This window comes from Bidens hawaiensis, unplaced genomic scaffold (assembly GCF_021521415.1).
Source record: "Bidens hawaiensis isolate Kalapana, Puna unplaced genomic scaffold, B.hawaiensis_p1.1 tig00001179_1, whole genome shotgun sequence".
In the NCBI taxonomy this organism is placed as follows: domain Eukaryota; kingdom Viridiplantae; phylum Streptophyta; class Magnoliopsida; order Asterales; family Asteraceae; genus Bidens; species Bidens hawaiensis.
The window spans coordinates 1,675,857-1,694,834 of record NW_027491068.1 but is presented as its reverse complement, the minus strand read 5'-3'; the positions used below and the strand labels follow the sequence as shown (position 1 = coordinate 1,694,834).

Genomic DNA, 18,978 nt, shown 5'->3' with positions numbered 1-18,978 from the left:
AACATGCCACCCCCATATGATGGATGATGCGGTATCCTGTTTTGATAAGGGGCTTCGAGAAGCCATCGAAGACATAGTTGTATGTGGAGCCCTGTTCTTTGGTGATCTTCAGTGGCGACTTGCATCTTTACCGATGCGCTTGGGGGTTTTAGGCCTTCTTTCAGCTCATGATGTTTGGGTTTACGCTTTTGTAGCGTCGAGGGCTCAGTCTTGGAAGCTACAGAATCACATCTTAAGGAATAGCGGAGTTGTCGACCTGGACTCAGACTACGTGCAGGCCCTGGAACGCCTAAATGACGCTCTCCCAGACTTTGACATTGGCGGTTTCTCTAATAAGGACACCGCCCCACCAAAGCCTCAAAAAACTTCGGCGAATGCCCTTTTTGGCAAAATCGCTCAGAGCCTGGGAGATGTTTTTGGATTGTCCCCCCGACAGAAGGCGGTTATTGAATGCTTACAAGGTCCTTATGCCCAAGATTTTTTGACCGTTATCCCGATTGATGGCTTCAACACATGACAATGAGTGACAAATATGTTGTTGATCCTATTGACGTGAGTGAATATAATATAAGTGTTAAACATCCTAATGGGTCTAATGCTAAAGTCACAAAAATTGGCAAGATAAAACTTAGTGATGAGGTTTGTGTTACAAGATGTGTTTGTGGTTCCTGAGTATTGTGTCAACTTGCTATCTGTTTATAAGCTTATTAGTGATAATAAGTTGAGTGTTACATTTAATGAGAATAATTGCTATCTTCAGGATTTGCTCACAAAGAAAAACCTGATGACTGGTAGTCAAGTTGATGGGTTATATTTCTGTGGTGACTCATCTAAGAAATTTAAGGTGTGTTTCAATAGTGTTGACACTTTTAATATTTGGCATGCTAGGTTAGGGCATCCTGCAAATCAGGTGTTAAAAGTGTTGAAAAACCGATTTGAATATAAAATACATTAGTGATGATTTGCCTTGTGATGTATGCCATAAGGCAAAACAACATAGGGAATCATTTCCTTTAAGTGATCATAAGTCTGTCAAGGTAGGAGAATTAGTTCATCTTGATACTTGGGGTCCATATAGGGTCAAAAGTAAAGAGAGTTATAAATATTTCTTAACTGTTGTAGATGATTTCTCTCATGCTGTTTGGGTGTATTTAATGAAAGATAAAACAGAAGTGTTTCCTTGTATTGAAGCTTTTTTAAACATGATTAAAAATCAATTTGGTGTTATTGTTAAAGTATTTAGAAGTGATAATGCAACCGAGTTTATAAATAATCAAGTTCAAAATCTTTTTAAGAAACTTGGCATTATTCATCAAACCACATGCACACATACACCTCAACAAAATGGTATAGTTGAGAGAGAGCATCGACATCTACTTAATGTAGCTAGGTCTCTTCTCTTTGAAGGAGGGGTGCCTCTAAATTTTTGGTCAGAATGTGTGTTGACTGCAACCTATTTGATTAACAGGACTCCTTCCTCGGTGTTAAACGGTAAATCTCCTTATGAACAGCTGTTTGGATTTAAACCCTCTCTTAAACACTTAAGAAATTTTGGTTGTTTATGTTACAGTATCGTCTTAAATAATACAAATAAATTTGATAAAAGAGCTGAAAAATGTGTTTTCTTGGGCTATTCTTTTAATAAAAAGGGTTATAAATTGTGGAATCTTGAGTCAAAACAAATTCTTTTTTCAAGAGATGTAAACAAATTCTTTTTACGCCCTACTTGCGGTGCACGCATATAATGTATATATGTGTGAACCCTCGGGTGGGCAAAAGCGAAATTGCACTAATTTTGACGTTATTTTACCAATATCGTGAAAATAACGTTAAAAGTGGCGGAAGGTTAATCAGGCATCATGTGGTGGCGTTGATAGCCGAAAGACAAGGGTACATGCACCAATCGGTCGGTGTCCCGATGGTTGAGTGTTATGTGTCTTATGTCCAAGGCTTGATGCAAAACTACTATCGAGCCGAGGGTCTCACCGGAAGCAGCCTCTCTATCCCTATGGGGTAGAGGTAAGGCTGTCTACATCTTACCCTCCTCAGACCCTACTATAGCTTTGCTATTGGTGGGATATACTGAGTACGATGATGATGATGATGATGATGATCCCGATTGATGGCTTGGGCCAAAGCATGTCTGTGGTCGAGTATAGGGCAATTCTTAAGTACCGTTTGATGGTCCCAATGTACCCAGAAGACGAAACATGTCTGATCTGCCGTAAGGCTTGCCTGGATAAATTCGGAGATCATGCGGTTCATTGCAAGGAGATGCCTGGGTTCAAATAACGACATGATTGGGTGCGAGACGTTCTTTGGGACATCTTAAGGCGAGCTGGGATATCAGCTAAAAAGGAAGCTCCCGTAAACTTCCTTACAGTCCCCACGGAAGGGAGATCCACTCTACGACAGGCATATTTGCTCGTCTTTGGTTGGGCCGGGGAAAAACACGCTTGTGTTGACCTTACAGGGGTATCTCCTTTAGCTGGTTGGAGGGATAATGGGTTTGTAGCTGGGCAAACAATGAAAAGGGCTGAAACGAAGAAGGTGGAGAAACATGCTAAAGTCTGCGAATAGAACCAACATGTTTTTGTCCCTTTGGCTTTTGATACCTTTGGCTCCTTGGCACCGGAAGCTATCCGTTTCCTAACCAGGGTCCAACAGGTTGTGCATAGCAATGTGTCGACTCCAAAGGGGCAGGGGTATGTCTTTAGCAGGTTGGGGTTTGCAATTCAGAAAGGGGTGGCGGCGCAGCTTGTTGCCCGCCTACCTGCTATGTTGATGTAATATCTATGTTTTTTTAATGAAGAAAATAAAAAAAAAAATTAATTAGCATTCTACTGCTTCGCCTAGCAGCACGACGCTTGTATTGCTCTCCCACAACCTGCTTAAAAAATTTAAATTTGCTTTGTCATTTATAAAATAATTAAACTATATTACAAAAACAATAAATCCACCTAATTACATTTTATTTACTTAGTAATATGCATTTTACAAAACTTAAACATAAAAGTTGTATACTATAAAAACTCATGTATTATTTCGGGTATTAGAAAATTGGTATCGGGTATCGGGTATGACCGGGTCCGGGTATTTACGGGTATAAATCGGGTACGGTTCCGGGTACGGGTATTGACCTCAAAATGCATACCCTATCCATACCCTACAGGTAGGGTCGGTTCCGGTTTCGGGTATAGAATACCCGGGTATAAAAAAACTGGTTCCGGGTATTTTTTTCGGGTCCGGTTCCGGGTATGGGTTTTTTTGTGCACCTCTAATTAATATGAAACTTGTAAAATTGTAAAATAAAATGTAAACTGGGCTTTGGTAATTTTCAGTTAAAGTTTGAGAAATAAGCCAATGGTTGGGTCTGAGAAGGCTGCCCGTGAGGAAAGGAAGGACAAGCAATCAGCAAGAGTGCAAGACAGTAGCTATTGAAGAGATTATCAAGGCTTGCTACCCAAGTTAAGTTATCTGTTTGCATTTTATTGCTTTCTCTTTTTTAGTATTTTTTGTGTAGAAGTAATGAGATGGTTAAGTTTCTCGGTTGCATCAAGATACTAGCATTAGTTCGGTATGCACAGCTGTTTTGTGGGAGCCGATTAAAGGTCTTCTACCGTAAGCTTCAAACTTTTCTTAAGGTCTAGTCTACTAAGAAACAGAGAAGGAATGAGAAATTGGTCATGTCCATAACAACTTAACAAGGCAAAACAGTTGGGTTAGTTTCTAGGGGTTTACGATCATCTTTTGTAGGCTTTTGGCAAACATTCTGGGTTGTATCGCTACTGTTCTGGAGAACGACAACCAAACAGATCGAGTTAGATGCTTCAGCTTGGCAAGCCGGTTTTACCAATTTGACGACTTTTCAGTTTGAACTGATTTTTCAAAATCATCAGGTTGTGTTGACATGACGCATGATTATAGTTCACATACGAACTACAAATTTTAAAATGAAAAAATATAAACAATAAAGGTTAAGACAATTCTGTTTCACACCGTTCAAACTTCAAAGTACCAAACCGGATGAAACAGCTAAACCACCAAGCCAAACCGTTTGGATCTCAAACCGACTGACTTGCTTTAGTAAGCTGTTTGGTTGGTTTGAACAATTTATAAACCTCTACATTCCTCTCTCTCATCTAAGAAGCTTAAATACACATGCAAGTCACGATATATAATTTCAATTACTAAGGGGGTAGAGAGAAAGCAAACAAGTGTGAAGAAGAGAGCGGAAAAAAAAAGGAAAAACAGAGTCAAGTTTAATTGTTCCAAAACCGAGATTTCCTAATACGTATATATCAAAAATTCCATAAAAGTACAAGCTATACACACATAGTGTCTGCAAATAGAAAACTTTAATACCATCCAGCCTAAAAGAACAAATAAGAATTCCAATGAAAAAGAAACAAAGAACAGTTTTCGGATCGAAGAATGTTGTTTCACTTGCCACAGTTAAAACCACCGCATGCTGCTATAACAATAATGAGAATCAAGGCGATTATGATCCCAAGAACTATCAGCTTTATCTTCATGTTTTGCAACCACATCTTCCTTCTCATCTGAGTGCCTTGAGTCCTAAAATCTTGCGCCTGCATCATAACATCACATTAACCATACATATCAATTATAAAATTCTATCACCTCTGATAAAATTTTGTTAACTTACAACAGTTGAACTCATTTTGGAATCATATAAACGGTGAGTAAAGAAAACCTATTAATCAAATAAAATTTGGTTTGAATTCACTGACCTGAGAGCGTAGGTTCTCCGTTTTATCTACCAGAATCTCAATCTTCTCTCCACGATCAAGAACCTATGGTACATAATCAAATAAAAAATTACATACTGGCAATGATATAACTTCTTTTCCTTCATTATATATGCTATATTTCAAGTGTTGTAAGAAAAAACGAGGATTTTACAATTACAAGCTTACCTTCTCAATGTTTTCCATCATTACCCCTTTGACTTCTGAAACCTGGGCCTTGACCTTTGAAAGCTTACTGATCTCTTCTGGATGATCAACGCAATACTGCATCTGTTCCTTTAGCTTAGGGCTGATAATAATAAAGAAAATTTGTTTGATAAGATTGCATGAAAATTAAGAAACTTAAACTCGATAGTTAATACACGTGATGACATAAAATATGGAGAGTGAGAATACCCAAATTCTTTGTTCAGACTGTTGGCGGTAGCTGTTGCAGCTTTGCCACCGCCATATTTTTTAGTAAAGTCATCTTTAATGCGTTCAAGAAAAGCAATCGGCACCTGCCTGCCGATGGATTCAACCGCAACAACACAGTATGCTTCACAAATAGAGAAGATAATTGTTAGTTAACATGCGATGGAAAAATCAAGTGAGTTCATGCTAAGAGTATATCCATACAATAATATTAGCAAATAAATATATTAATCCAGGCATTTGAGCTAATAATTTTACTGTTTTCTCTATGCTTGTTAAATAAATTTTATAAGATTCTATTTTCCACCATTTTTGTAATTTTGTATACTTGTTTACTTGGTTAAACATGGTTAAACTATTGTAACAAAAACTCGCTTTCTGTAGATGAGGATCAGATTTCCAACAAAACTTAAGACCATGGATTCAAACTACAAACTAATGTATTTAGCAATAACATATATAACAGATTTCTAAATGATGAACCACTAGTGACAGGTATATTATAACATGATTGGTGCATCAAGGATATGACAGTAAGAACAAAGCATCAAGGTAACGTGTTTAAGTTGCAATAACTGGTTTAGCAACGTGTTGAGAAACAAAACTCTCAAAATTATGGCAAATTCAGAAAGTTAATGAAAATACAAGCTACAAAAATATAACCTGCAGTAAGTATATACCAGAAGAATACAAAACCTCAGAAACTGTAACATTTATGTGTCAATGTGTAACCTAGAATAGGCAAATGTAAACAGATTGAAGCAAAACTTGCATATTTTAACAGTTCAAAGACTTTATATCCAAAAACAACAAACACAGCCTCAACAATTAATTGCTGCAGGGAGAATATGCAATGAAGCTTTACATTAAAAACTAGCTAACGAATTCTACCGATTTATTCAGATTTCAGATCCAAACCACAACAGAAGTAATAATAACACCACGCATCTTAGATTCACATTCAATCAGCAATACAGCATTATAACAAACACACATACGCATTTAATAACTTCACAACAAAAAGCAAATCAAACAAGCAGTACCTCATACTCCACAATAGCAATGAGCACATTTTACCAAATACCGGTACTGTACCGAACAAGTAAACCGAACACAATCAGTACCAGTACCAGTACCAGTACCGGCATTCACTTTTTTCATGTTTTCAGTATCAGTAGTTCAGTACCATTCAGTTTTGGTATTTTCATTAATACTGGTACCAATCGGCATCAGTACGGTACCGAATAACCGATCTCATCCCTACTCTACTAACCTAATCTCAACTATCATTGATGTAGATAGTTCAGTTAACCTCATAACCTACAATTAAGGCAACCGCATCTCAAATCACATCAATCAATATATAACAACATAACAAAACCTAAATAATTAAATCAGCTATAAAATTTCATAATCAAATATACGCAACGAAACATTAAATTAAAAACTAGCTAACGAATTCCACCGTTTCATTCAGATCCAAACCACAACAGAAGTAACAATAACATCACGCATCTTAGATTCACATTCAATCCACAATACAACACAATATCGAACACACATACGCATTAACTTCATCAACAAGAAACAAATCAAACAAGCAGCACCTCATACTTTAAAACGAGTATTCATTAAACCTAATAACCTATAATTCAGGTAAACCGTAATAGCATCTAAAATCGCATCAATATATGAGATAACAAAACCTAATCGGCTATAGCATTTCATAATCAAAACTAACGAGCATCAATAATAATAAGAAATAGATCAGATCTGACTCACTGAATCCGTCTTCAACAAGGTAGTTAAACGTGTGGCCGTCGCAGTTATAGGTGAACTTGTTATTAGTAGCAGGAAGCTTCTGGAGACATTGAGCGGCAATAGTGGTGAAGTTGCCGGTGAACTCGGTGTATTCGGAGAGAATGACGGTGCCTCTGGCCACAAAACTGTAGATCAACGACTGCTGGCCCATGGTGATGATGAAGAATGAGAGAGAGAAAATGAAAATGAAAATGAAAATGAAATACGTGATATTGAAGATTTATGGGGTTTTGAAATACGGAAACGAGTAGAGGACTTTGATAGGAAATTACGGAAATGCCACGCGGTGCTTCCTCGAAAATTTAACTTTTATGAATTTTCTGAGGGTATTTAATAGATACACGCTTTGTGTTTATATATTTGTGTGTCTCGATAGAAAATTTTACACTTAACCATCAGGGACATTGACAACGAAATTTAACCCACGTTTTAATTAATAATAATATTAAGTTGTTAAGCCCATAACATTAATTTTTTTGTGTTTTAATTTGATTTTTGCTATTGTTATTATGTGACTTGACCCAAACTGCTTAACTGGACCAGACAGAAAAACCCGATAGTTAGTGATCAACAATTGGCCGTCCGTTTCTTTTTGGTTATGAACTTGAAGAAAAAAATCCTGACTACGCCACTGTACATGTTCATACAAAATGAATGGGTAAAATGATAAAAGTTTATGCAATTTGAAACACGCACATAAATTGTTGTAAAAGTATATGCGATTTCACAAATTCATACAAAATTGTGTATATAGTTATACATATTATGAGCTTATCGTGTAATTACAGGAAAATTGGATTTTATTAATTACAAAGAAATTTTAGTTTGTCTGATAATAATCTTACCTTGAAAATTGTTTTCGCCAGTCTCACATTTCACATTATTTGTTTTCATTATTAAAAAAACACGAACACACTTAATTATATATAACTATATATTTTTCTCTGTGTTGAGATAATTTTAAAGCACAAAACAGAAATGATATATGGTTACATGATAATTGTTTAGCCATTTAATATAAGGTTATGTGTAATAATTTTACTAAAAAATTGAGGAAAAAATAGTGGCGCATCAATATCACAGCACTATTGTCACGCTCACTTAGGTTCACAATGATTCCATTTTGTTTTTAAGAATGGTGAGGTGGAGTCTTTGGATTTGGTAGTATTATGTTTATAGATATATATGTATTTAATACGAAGCCAATTTTGAATACAGAATTATAAAAATCCCATAAAATACACATATTGTACTGTACATAGTGTTTGGTAGATATAATGATAGTCAAAAAAAAAGTGATATAAAGTATAAACGCCTACATAGATGTCTTGGGGGTGTGTTGAAGTAATGTTCCTCTCTAGATGGTTGAGATTTCTAGTCACATGTACATTAGTGTATAATTAAAGTAGATTTAGAGAATATTAAGAAAGAAAAAAAAAAGTCTTCGATATCACACTTATTTCTCCTGTTCTTATAGTCTTCAGCTTAAAATAATTTCTAAATTGAAAATTTGAAGGTGGCCATCTATATAATTTCTACATTCAACAAAATATTTTCTAATAAGAAAAATAAATTAAAAAAGACGGCTAGGCTGAATTTGGCCACCTTTAAACTTTACAAGAATAGGTCCAGCTGACCAACCAAATTTTAGTTGTGCTTTCTAGAATTGAGAAAAATATTAAGGTACATGGTCAAATGTAAAGACCTAGCATGAATCATGACACACAACCCTTCTTTACCAAAAAAACCATTGACCCACCATACCCATAACCCATATTATCAAACATCAATCTACAAAATAATTTAAGTTTTTTAATATATAAAAACAAAAATGAAAACATGTCAAAACTGTTGGTGTAAACAAAACCAAACCAAAATACATAACTCATGACTCATCTATTCCTTAAAATCCTACTAAAGCTCCAGAGCCGAATCCGGCAACGCAAATCTGTTATTCATGGCCCCATTAACCAGCGCGTCATCATCTCCCTCATCACCGACATCCATTGCAGATCCGTTCGTATTATTATCAACCTTCAATTCATAATCACCATCCATTGGAACCAACTTATTTGCCTTTTTCCTTCTCTTCTTTTCAGCTTTCCTTAACTTCGTGTTCAAAACACCTTCTGCAGCATACAACTTCTCGTTTTGTCGACTACTTGAGTTTTTTACCGTCACCTCTTCTGAATTATTATCATCTGCCATTTTTTCGTCCTCGCCTCGACTTACATTTTGTACTAGATTCTCGCTTCCTAATTGCTTTTCATTCTGTAAAAACAATATAAATATTTTATGCGCAAAAAAAGAGACAAATTGTTAAAATCATGTATACCCATGCAAACTAAAAAACATCATGTGTCCCACTAAGTAGTTAAAATATCAAATATACCCGATTTATTAAAAACAATTTAATAAATGACCATTTCACGCTTATTTTTTCTGAAACTTTAAAAGTTCATATACACCTATCTTTAACTTCAAGTTTTTTTATTTACCCATTTCTAACTTCAATTATTTATTTTTATTTTTTACCCATAAATTGCTAATTGTTCAATTATCATACAATTATACCTGACTTGATTGTTTGATTCGAGTACGATTATCTAATTTGAACATACAGATCCGATTGTTTCGATTATCTGCCGTCGAGAGAACAAAAGGAGGGGGACAACAGTTCGGTTACTTATCGTCCATGTCGATTAAAATCAAAATAGCAAATAGGGTTTAAACAAACATAAACAGAAAGGGGTAGAATGGTCATTAAGTAAAATTTTATAAAAGTTATATATGAAAACTTTCAAGTTTGTAAAGGTATATATGTAATTAATCCTCAAAACAATTGTGGAAAGAATACAAACCTCGAGCATTGTTTCATCAAAAGCAACAGGAATATCAGGCACGATTGTAGCAGAGTTAAAATCATCTACAGATTTTAAACTGCCAATAATCGAAGAGTCGGTTCCATAAACTTCATCCACATTAAACTCCTTTCCAAGTTCAGAAACTATATTTGCCTCCATAACCTCACCTTCGTTTCTAGTTGGAGGCATTGTGTAAAATGAGATTTTACCTACAAAAGATTGTTGCAAATAAGCATACATGTTTGTATTGGATAGAGTAGACAGGTCAAAAGATACGCACCTTCATTCCAATCGTGTAACACAATTCGAGCAGCCGCACTAATGTCCACAACCCTCCTTTTTAAAGCTTACCTCTTAAAGTAGCTACCTTAAAAAGAAAATCATCAACCGAATCAAAGCTGGAAAGTTTGTATATCGTCGTTAATGTTTCCACAGGGCATAATTTCAAGATCTCCTTCACAGCAATCCATAAATAAACCATTTAGACAGGTACTTAGAAATATAAAAAATTAAAAACTACGAAAGTAGGTTACCTGGGCCCACAGGGTCCTCTAGCTTCTCGATTCGTTTGCAGTTTCTAAGTGCAACAGCAGCATCATTCTCCCCAGATTTAAGCATCACGACACCGGGACAGTCCAGAAGTTTAACATTCTTGTCCAGTTGGACTTCTTGCATGGTTCTTGTGAGTCCAGGTGTCGCCCCGGCATTGACAACATGGCATCTCTTCAAACTGTTAATAAGACTACTCTTACCAACGTTAGGTAGGCCCACCACACCCACCGTGATTGATTTCTTAAGCTGTAACATAAAAACATTATTAACTGAAATCATAAAAAAATATCAAAATAATAATAATAATAATAATGATGATGATATAATACCTCGTGACTTCTTGAGTAATTTTTAAGCAGTTTTATGAGAGTTTCGGCTCCAAGACAATCACTTGTTTGTAACAGATTGCTTGTTTTCTTTGCAGCTTTAGAAGATTTCCACCCAAGATTAGACCTTTGTTCTTGTGTGCTACATTTAAAAGCGACGGCTGGCAGTTCCTCTCTAAGATACTTGAGCCACTTTTCAGCAGCTTCACGAGGCACAAGATCAATCTTATTTAAGAGCAAAACAAGATGCTTGTCTGGACCGGCTCTCATAACCATCTTCTCCATATCAGCAGAGCGAGTACCAAGTGGGTCCCGAGCATCAAGCACTTCCAATATGACATCTGATGCTTCAATAACTTTTGCTAACTCCTTGTAGAAAGATCTCTCTGAAGTGTCTGTGCAATCAACAGCGGTTTTAGAAAAATAAAAACAAGACACGATAACAAATAAGAAAATGGATAAACTTCAAGAGACAGTATATTGCTACTCACCACGTGTCTTATTCATCGATGTAAAATCATCTTGCTCAGAACGATTTGTACTAGCATCATCGCGATCCAATTGCCCTAGCTTCCGCTTCAAAACCTAAAGACACATCTTATATCATTTCTTTTTTCAAAGAGAACAAAATATGGACGAGAAAATGTCTATTCACGAGCATGTTAGTTATTACTTCCTACATAAAAGAACCATCATGAGTTCAATAGTAACTTTGAAAAGGAATGAACAATAACCAAACCGTTAACCGAAATCAAACCAAAAACCAACGAAACCGAAATCAAACCAAAAACCAAATTAACCAAAATTCGGGTATCCGTTTTTTTGTACCCCCAGGCGGCCAGGCCTTGGTTAACCTAAATTATCAAACTGAATCATTCATATTTTCATATATTTCTAGCTGTTATGCCTCCATCTCATGCATTTCATGTTTTATACCTCCATTCCATGTACTTAAAAGCAAAAAAAATTAGCCCAAGTTTGATTTTGGTATTTAATCGAACCGAAAACGGACAAACTAACCAAATAAACCGAACCAATTAACCGAAAACCAATCAGTTAATAAAAATAGATTAACCCATGACTTCGTTTCACGCACCGTGCTAACCCCAAACATTGATAGTATGGGTATGTTGTTAAATTTTAAAAATCAATAACCTTTAAAGCCTATGCAGCAATACCTTCTCTTTATTGGCAGCAGCTTTTTTCTGTTGAGTTTCTTCAAGAATCTTGGCCTTCCGGGCCTCGAGAGCCTTAACATCTTGTTCCTTTACAGGCAACTCATGAGGGGCAGTTTGGTCCTTGTCAAGTTTGGGTTTTTTGTTCATACCGAGCTTCCTGGCCTCATTGGCCTTCTTTTTGTGGTGTAGCTTTACCTTCTTTAGCACCTTGGCTTTCTGCTTCAGTGTGATTCTCTTGTTCTTACTCTCTGCAAATTTAAAGTGACATTTAGAAATATGAAATAATATCATCAGTGGTAATAATTCTTACTTTTGCTCTGTTTGCCCATTACGATTGATTGATTTACGGTTTAAGGAGGTTATTAGATATTATGAAGAACGGGGCCGTCTGGTGGTTGTGTCGGTATTTAAGAGATTAGGGTTTTTGAAGATGAAAGTCTAAATAAATTTAAAAAAAATAGGAAAAAAAATGGGGTGAGAGAGGCTCGAACTCTCGACCTCAGGATCACTCTATATTGCTATGAGACCTACGCGCTAGCCAACCGCGCCACCACCCCATGTGTTATCTTTGCTTATTATAATTCCTAACAAACCAAATAGCATAAGTGATCAGCTAACTGAATAGTGTTAGACAAGGTCACAAAAATGATGTATAATATATATGGTAATCTATACATACGATACTAACTTTAGTGGTTAAGGTTAAAATTTAAGTTAAAACAACTGAGGATTTGATTATGTTTAGAGGAGGAAGAGGGAATAGGGAAGAGGAGGGTGTGTTGGCTTTAATGGTGGCAAAGAAACGAGTTTGTCATGAGGCTTAAGTGAGTTGTGCTTAGATGGATATGAGTAAGACTTTAAGCGAGAAAGTCATCCGGTCCTTGAACTGACATGAGCCAATACGAGCGAGGTAATTCTATATATGAATACATGGAGGAAACCAACGGTTGTTTCCTCAAGGTCACGTGTGATATGTGATAGCATCTTTATGGCTGAGAAATTTGTCATAAAACCTTTTAGAAAGGTAAGAATGTGATGTGACTCATTCCTGAACATAACGGCCCCTCCCTCGCATGGCTTACTTTGATCATGTTAAAGCGGTTCCCGATCTTTAGGGTTTAACTTGCTTTAATTCTAAGGTTCTAAATAGATACCAACGAATCAATAACCCTAAAAGGATTTCATTTTTACAAAAACTTAAGCTAACTTTAATATGTGTGGTTATATATCTATTTTATGTATTTTTAAAAATATAGTAAGGTGGTGTTTTTCTAAAAAAAAGTCTGTACAAACTCTTTTATCTGCATCGCACAGACCAAGCGCAGACATTTCCATCTGCATAATGTTTGTTTGTTTGAAGACGTTTCATTAAAAACGCCTGCACTAACTCTTCTTGATGCAAGCTTGACTCATCAACTTCTAAGATCTTCTAAGGTATGTTGAGGGTTAAACACAACCACCAATCAATACCCACCGCCCACAACCCGCCCACCCACCACTACCGTCTACCACCATCCACCATTGTTGTCTACCACCACCACCACCGTTCGTACACAACCATCAATTTATTTTAGCAGTCTATTGACGTTAAAAACATACAATTTCTTCTTTCGAACTGCAACTGTTTGGTCCTCCTCTTCTTGTTCGCAGACTGTAGATTCTACCTCTAAAAAACGAACAACACATGAAAACAGATAAATGTGTATCAAAATCAATTAAAAGATATTTTATTAAAGAAGATGATTCTGAGTTTAGAATCTTAATTGGGTAATTTTGAACCAAGCTACTTTGGTTGTTCCGGAGAGAGAAACTACGCACATATCAATATCATCATCCATCCTAACTCCTAATCCATTCCTTTTATCTCTTTTTTAACCGCCTCAACGTTTCATCTTCCTTTCCCACTAATACTCTAGGGTTTCTACATTTCACCCCTGGTAACTAATTGCATTGCTCCTTATATCATATTATTTATATCTAATGTTGTTGTTGTTATGTGCTCTACAAATTTTCATTCTAGCTGCTTGATTTACAATGTCTATATCCTTCATGTTTGCTTAACTTTGATTGCATTCTGCAATTGATTCGCATTCGTTAAACTGACTATAGATTGTAGCTAGATTGATCAGCTTTTGAGCTAACTGAACCCTGCCATTAAATTTCATGAAAACTGCTTGTGGTGAATACAAGCACATTATGAGGCTCATCTTATATATGTCTGCTTACTGCTATCTGATTTTTTAATTAATGTATGTTTCTTAGAGGCAGGAAAATAGACTTATGACAGAATATGTTGCTGTCCAGCCATTTATTAAGCTCCCCGTGCTTGGACCCGTGCTAAGCTTCATGCCAAATGGATTGCATGCTCAAAACAGCAGGTCTTATTCTTTACGTAACATGTGCCCTTGTTTATGCCCACTGCTATTTGTAAGCATATATGTTACATTAGGCATAACTGATTATTATTTCAACTGTAATGAATCAGCAGGAAGTATTATGCTGCCTGTGGTAGAGCTATGCACACCACTCATTCGTGGTTTCTGCCTCACTAACTTAAGAATAAATCGTTATAAAAAGGCAGCTCACACGAGGTGTTACTGTTTGGGAACGCTAATAAGTACACCTGGCAATTCTTTAGGATGGATTCCTGTAGCCGATCAAGTGCTCCTCATGACTAGCATATTTCTTGCGCATATGGCTGTAGCTGTACCTGCTGACGGGCCATTTTTAGGTTCTGTAAGAAAAAAGTTGAGTGATGATGTGGCGCCCGATGGAACTCCCATTTCTGGTAGGTAAGCAAGGTACCGGAAAGAAGAAAAATAACATGTATGTTTACATGTGGCATATCTCAATATCTCATATATGTTATATTTATCGTCTCTCGTTATAAAATGTGCAGTGCTATGAAAAATAACAAGGACAGTGAGGCTACCTTAGAGTTTTCATGGGATATTGTGGAATGCAAATTAATAGATTCCATAACAGCCATAGAAAATGAAACCAAACTTGTAAAAGAAAGCATGGAATTAGGACAAACTGCTAACCAACCTTCAAGTTTGTCTGCCATTGCAGTGGGTCCCAGGTTTCGGTTGATGTGGTCTTCTTTTAAATGGCTTAAAAATGAGGTCAACACTCACTCTTTCTGTATGTTGGATTGTTGGTTTGGTTTATAGTTCAGATAGCTATCTAATACAAAAAGGCTCAATAACTGGATTACAGGTGGATAATATCTCTAACAGCAATTCAACTGCAGACTTAAAAAGTCTACAAATGGTTTTCTCTGAAACCCTTCAAAGATCTTCACTGTCTATATGCGTTGATTGGCTGAAAGAAGAGCTTTTGTTGAGAAATAGGAAATCCATCAAGGTATGTCGGAAAACTTAGATGATATTCGATAGTTTCTTCATTTAAAACCATATTTCATGTTATAATTTTTTTAACAAAAAAATTCTTTCATCAGGAATTCCCTCCTGCTTTATTTGAGAAGTTAAAAGGAGACAACTCGATTTTACAATACTTTAAAAAGTCAGGGAAAGATGATCTATATTCTGAGCTAGTTTACATTCTTAGATTTGGTTCTCTAAGGTATGAATAAAAGACACGTTGCATAAGCATTATTGGCATATTATTATTGTTTATGGTTAAATTTGAACTTTGAAGGTAGTTGTTCTAATGCAAGTTTGTATGTTGACAGCCAAGAATGTTGTTATGATTATGAATTCTTTGTTTCTTGGGGGGCTAATGTGTTGGAAGATTTGATCATCGCGTTGGCCGATGGAATTGCAAGTATTTATTTGGAGCTAATTTCTGTAGACTCTGACATGTCAAATGAAGTGAACAGCCTAGGTTTGAATTTGTGTGATTTGTCTACCCGAGCACTTCAGAGACTACGGAATGAGGTATACTTTCAAATTAAGATATGATGCCCATATATTTTGTTTTATTAGAATTATTTACCAAAGTATAAAATATTTCACACCCCTGTCATGTTTTGATTAGCATACGTAACTGTTAAATAGGATCAAGATCATTTCAGAACTTCCAAATAATTTAAGAACTCTTAACAACCAATCTTTTTATTTGATTATTTTTCGTATTTAATATTACTTAGAGGACAGATTAGTCCGACAGATTAGTCCGTTAGTCATTTGTTATATGTAATTACATGATTACATAAAATAGTTTAATATATAAAATAATTAAATAAAATGATTGGTTGTTACTTGTTAGGAGTTCTTGAAGTTTTTTATTTTTTTTGAAGTTCTGAAGAGATCCAAACCCTTGTTAAATATTTTACATAAAAATATAAGTTATATTGCACAAATTATATCATTACAAAGATCTCACTTAGACCTTTAAAATGGAACCAGTAATCGATTATGCCATCTTAATGTTCAAAATTTATTTGTAATTCTACTTTATATTAATACACGTTTTTTTTTAAGTTAAATTTAATCTTTAAAGGCTGATATAAAATTGTTTTCCCTATTAAAAGTTTTAGAACATTGTTTTGTACTTTTATGCATTTTAATCTATGCATAAAAGTAGTTATATATTCAACATAAAATGGCAAAAACAGCAATTGTAGGATATTGAGCATCGTTCTAAATTTTCATCATTTTTATAAGGCGCATAAGATTTAAAGAAAATGCAAGAAAGGTAAAAAAGTAATAAACTGCCCTTCATCTGTAGCGTGGAACTAACATCTTTTATTGACAGGTTTCACTGAACCAGTGGTTTGTTCAGAACATGGAAACGGTTGCATCTATGTACGAGGATCGGTTTGACCTTCGCATACTGCAAAGTCAACCCATTACAGAATCTAGCAAGGGCAAGACTGAAAAGTTTGGTTGGTTTAAGAATCTTAGTTTAAGGAAACCTAGATCCTTGGTTTCTCCTTTTTTGTGCTGCTGTAATCAGCTCTGTTCGTGTACCTGTCAAACGGACCAAAGAATTAAGGGCCCTCATGGGTTGGTATGCTCTAATTCTCTTATACACAACTGTCATTGCCACTTCTAAATTATTTATTAAATAATAATCAGAAAGCCCTATACTTGGGCTTCGATAATACTAAGTTCTTAATAGTTTTATTTTTGTTGCAGGAGGTACTACTTTAGCTTATATCTTGAGATGGCTGATATTGCAATGCCGATTGTAGGGACAGTTGTTGCCAAAATCAGCGATGCGGTTTCTTTCTTTTTGGTTTGTTTGATCGGCCGATCCTTGGGACTCATCTACACTGGAATAAGGCAGTCGTTGAGGTGGAAGTTAGAATAATTTTATGTATCTTTTTTGGCAGTTTAAATGATTTAGATTAAGGACAATGTATCCATGCAAAATGGAACGCTTCATTTTTTCATGATTTAGCTTTTGGACAATGTGTGTACCTTCTGTGCCATGAAATCACTTGTACAGTACAATTCATAAATGAATCTCTTTGTTAAGGAATAAGATATATGTAATTTTTGGTGTCACTTGACCAGTTTTCTAGTTTACCCTTAGCAAACAAATGAAGTGTGGCAATGGTTGCCAATTGAAAACCATAGAGGTGTTAAAAGAGTCTGGTTTGACTAGTCTGATGAATATACCATGCAAACCGCCTAACCCAAGAATTTGTTTTAATTTTTAAATGGTCAGATGTTTTTGTTGTTTTCAAACATTGTGGATTGTGTACAGTATAGTAACCTGGTATGAAGGAAGACTGAGATCTTTGTGATCTCTGGTTCGATTCTAAGGGTGTTCGGGGGTTTTACCACCAGTGGGCCTTTGGGTGAGCGAGTTTCACTTGTAACTGGAGATAACTTGGAGGTGTTTAAGGGCTCTGGCAGTGGCCTTTTGCCATCAGGTCATCCCATACGAAGTACCTAGACATTTTATGTTTATCGGTCGTTAAAAAAAAAGCAAAGCTATTATGAACACATAGCCCCTAACTAGGGTGCCCACATGAAATCCTTAGGCAATTTTTAATTATAAAACTTTTGAGCTTTAGAGCCCGTATAACACACAAGACGATTTAAATAATTAAGTTACAAGTAAAACAATACATAATGTATATAGAAAAAAGTATTACATTTATGCTTGTATCATTATATATAAATTGATTTTATTTATAATCATAGAATGATTTTTTTTACAAAAAAAAGAACTTAATAAAAAAAAATAATGCATGTGCAAAAACATACCCAAGAACACTTTATTCATTGAAAATTTATTCTCGGTATCATATATGTATAATTGAAATAAATTTGGTTATTAACAAATTTCGGAAAATACTTCTCATATAATAATAGTTTTGGGCCACACCATGAAAATATTTTGATAAGTTTGAGGGCCTTCTCGACTTTGCCAATTGACAAAAACAAATAAGATGTTAACTTGTACAATTCTGTGAATGTTTTGCTTCACTTGAGCACAATTTTGTTTGACATGTTTCACATACAACATTCTAATCAGTATTTAAGGAAAAGTCAATGCTGACACGAATGTTTCTAAGTTGATAAAAATTAGAAGCATTGATAGGCTTTGAGGTAGCATGTCGGAAGTGTTTGTTATTTTTCTTAGATTTTATTAGTAATGGGAAAAAATACTCAATGTGCAAAATCCCGAATCTTTTGACTATTTCCAAAAATGTCATTAAAAAAAAAATTCGAAACCCATCACATTTAAAATTCTAACTTTAATTTGTTTTACATTTTCAAGTCAAACTTTGAACTCGTAACAAGTTTGACGATATATTTATTTGCATTATCAAAATTTTAAAAATATTTAGATTACTCATTTTTTTCCCATAACAAATTTGAGCAAAATGTAGTTAATTTGTACCAAACGATCTATTTACCAACTTTTAACCCATAATAATCAAATTTAAATTCCACAAAAAATCCGAAGTAATCATTGATAAAAAATCAACTAAATATGATAAACTTTATTATATTTGAAAGTGATTGGTATATACTATCCTTACAATTAAACACATATATGTATAGTTTACTAAATTAACCGAAAAAATAAATAGATAGATTTTAATCATATATTTATAATTTATAAATTT

General features: G+C 35.1%; 1 protein-coding gene and 2 pseudogenes across 3 annotated transcripts; 1 reads left to right on the top strand and 2 right to left on the bottom strand.

Moving 5' to 3' along the window:
- Positions 1-4,177: 4,177 nt before the first annotated feature.
- On the bottom strand, positions 4,178-7,216 carry LOC143563155 (vesicle-associated membrane protein 722-like). The gene is made up of 5 exons (XM_077050765.1): positions 6,969-7,216; positions 5,169-5,310; positions 4,941-5,061; positions 4,755-4,817; positions 4,178-4,592 (listed from the first exon to the last, which is right to left on the bottom strand). The coding sequence occupies exons 1-5, from the start codon at positions 7,156-7,158 to the stop codon at positions 4,443-4,445; spliced, it is 666 nt and encodes a 221-aa protein (XP_076906880.1). The 5' UTR covers positions 7,159-7,216; the 3' UTR covers positions 4,178-4,442.
- Positions 7,217-8,793: 1,577 nt separating this feature from the next.
- Positions 8,794-12,325, bottom strand: LOC143562527 (guanine nucleotide-binding protein-like NSN1; annotated as a pseudogene). The gene is made up of 7 exons (XR_013140495.1): positions 12,238-12,325; positions 11,928-12,175; positions 10,753-11,334; positions 10,408-10,669; positions 10,152-10,333; positions 9,869-10,080; positions 8,794-9,278 (listed from the first exon to the last, which is right to left on the bottom strand). The product of XR_013140495.1 is annotated as a guanine nucleotide-binding protein-like NSN1 (transcript).
- A 1,513-nt stretch (positions 12,326-13,838) lies between these two features.
- LOC143562518 (uncharacterized) lies at positions 13,839-17,443 on the top strand (annotated as a pseudogene). Its single transcript, XR_013140494.1, has 9 exons — positions 13,839-13,864; positions 14,196-14,305; positions 14,416-14,719; positions 14,827-15,052; positions 15,147-15,293; positions 15,388-15,512; positions 15,622-15,826; positions 16,647-16,901; positions 17,030-17,443. The product of XR_013140494.1 is annotated as an uncharacterized LOC143562518 (transcript).
- Positions 17,444-18,978: the final 1,535 nt, after the last annotated feature.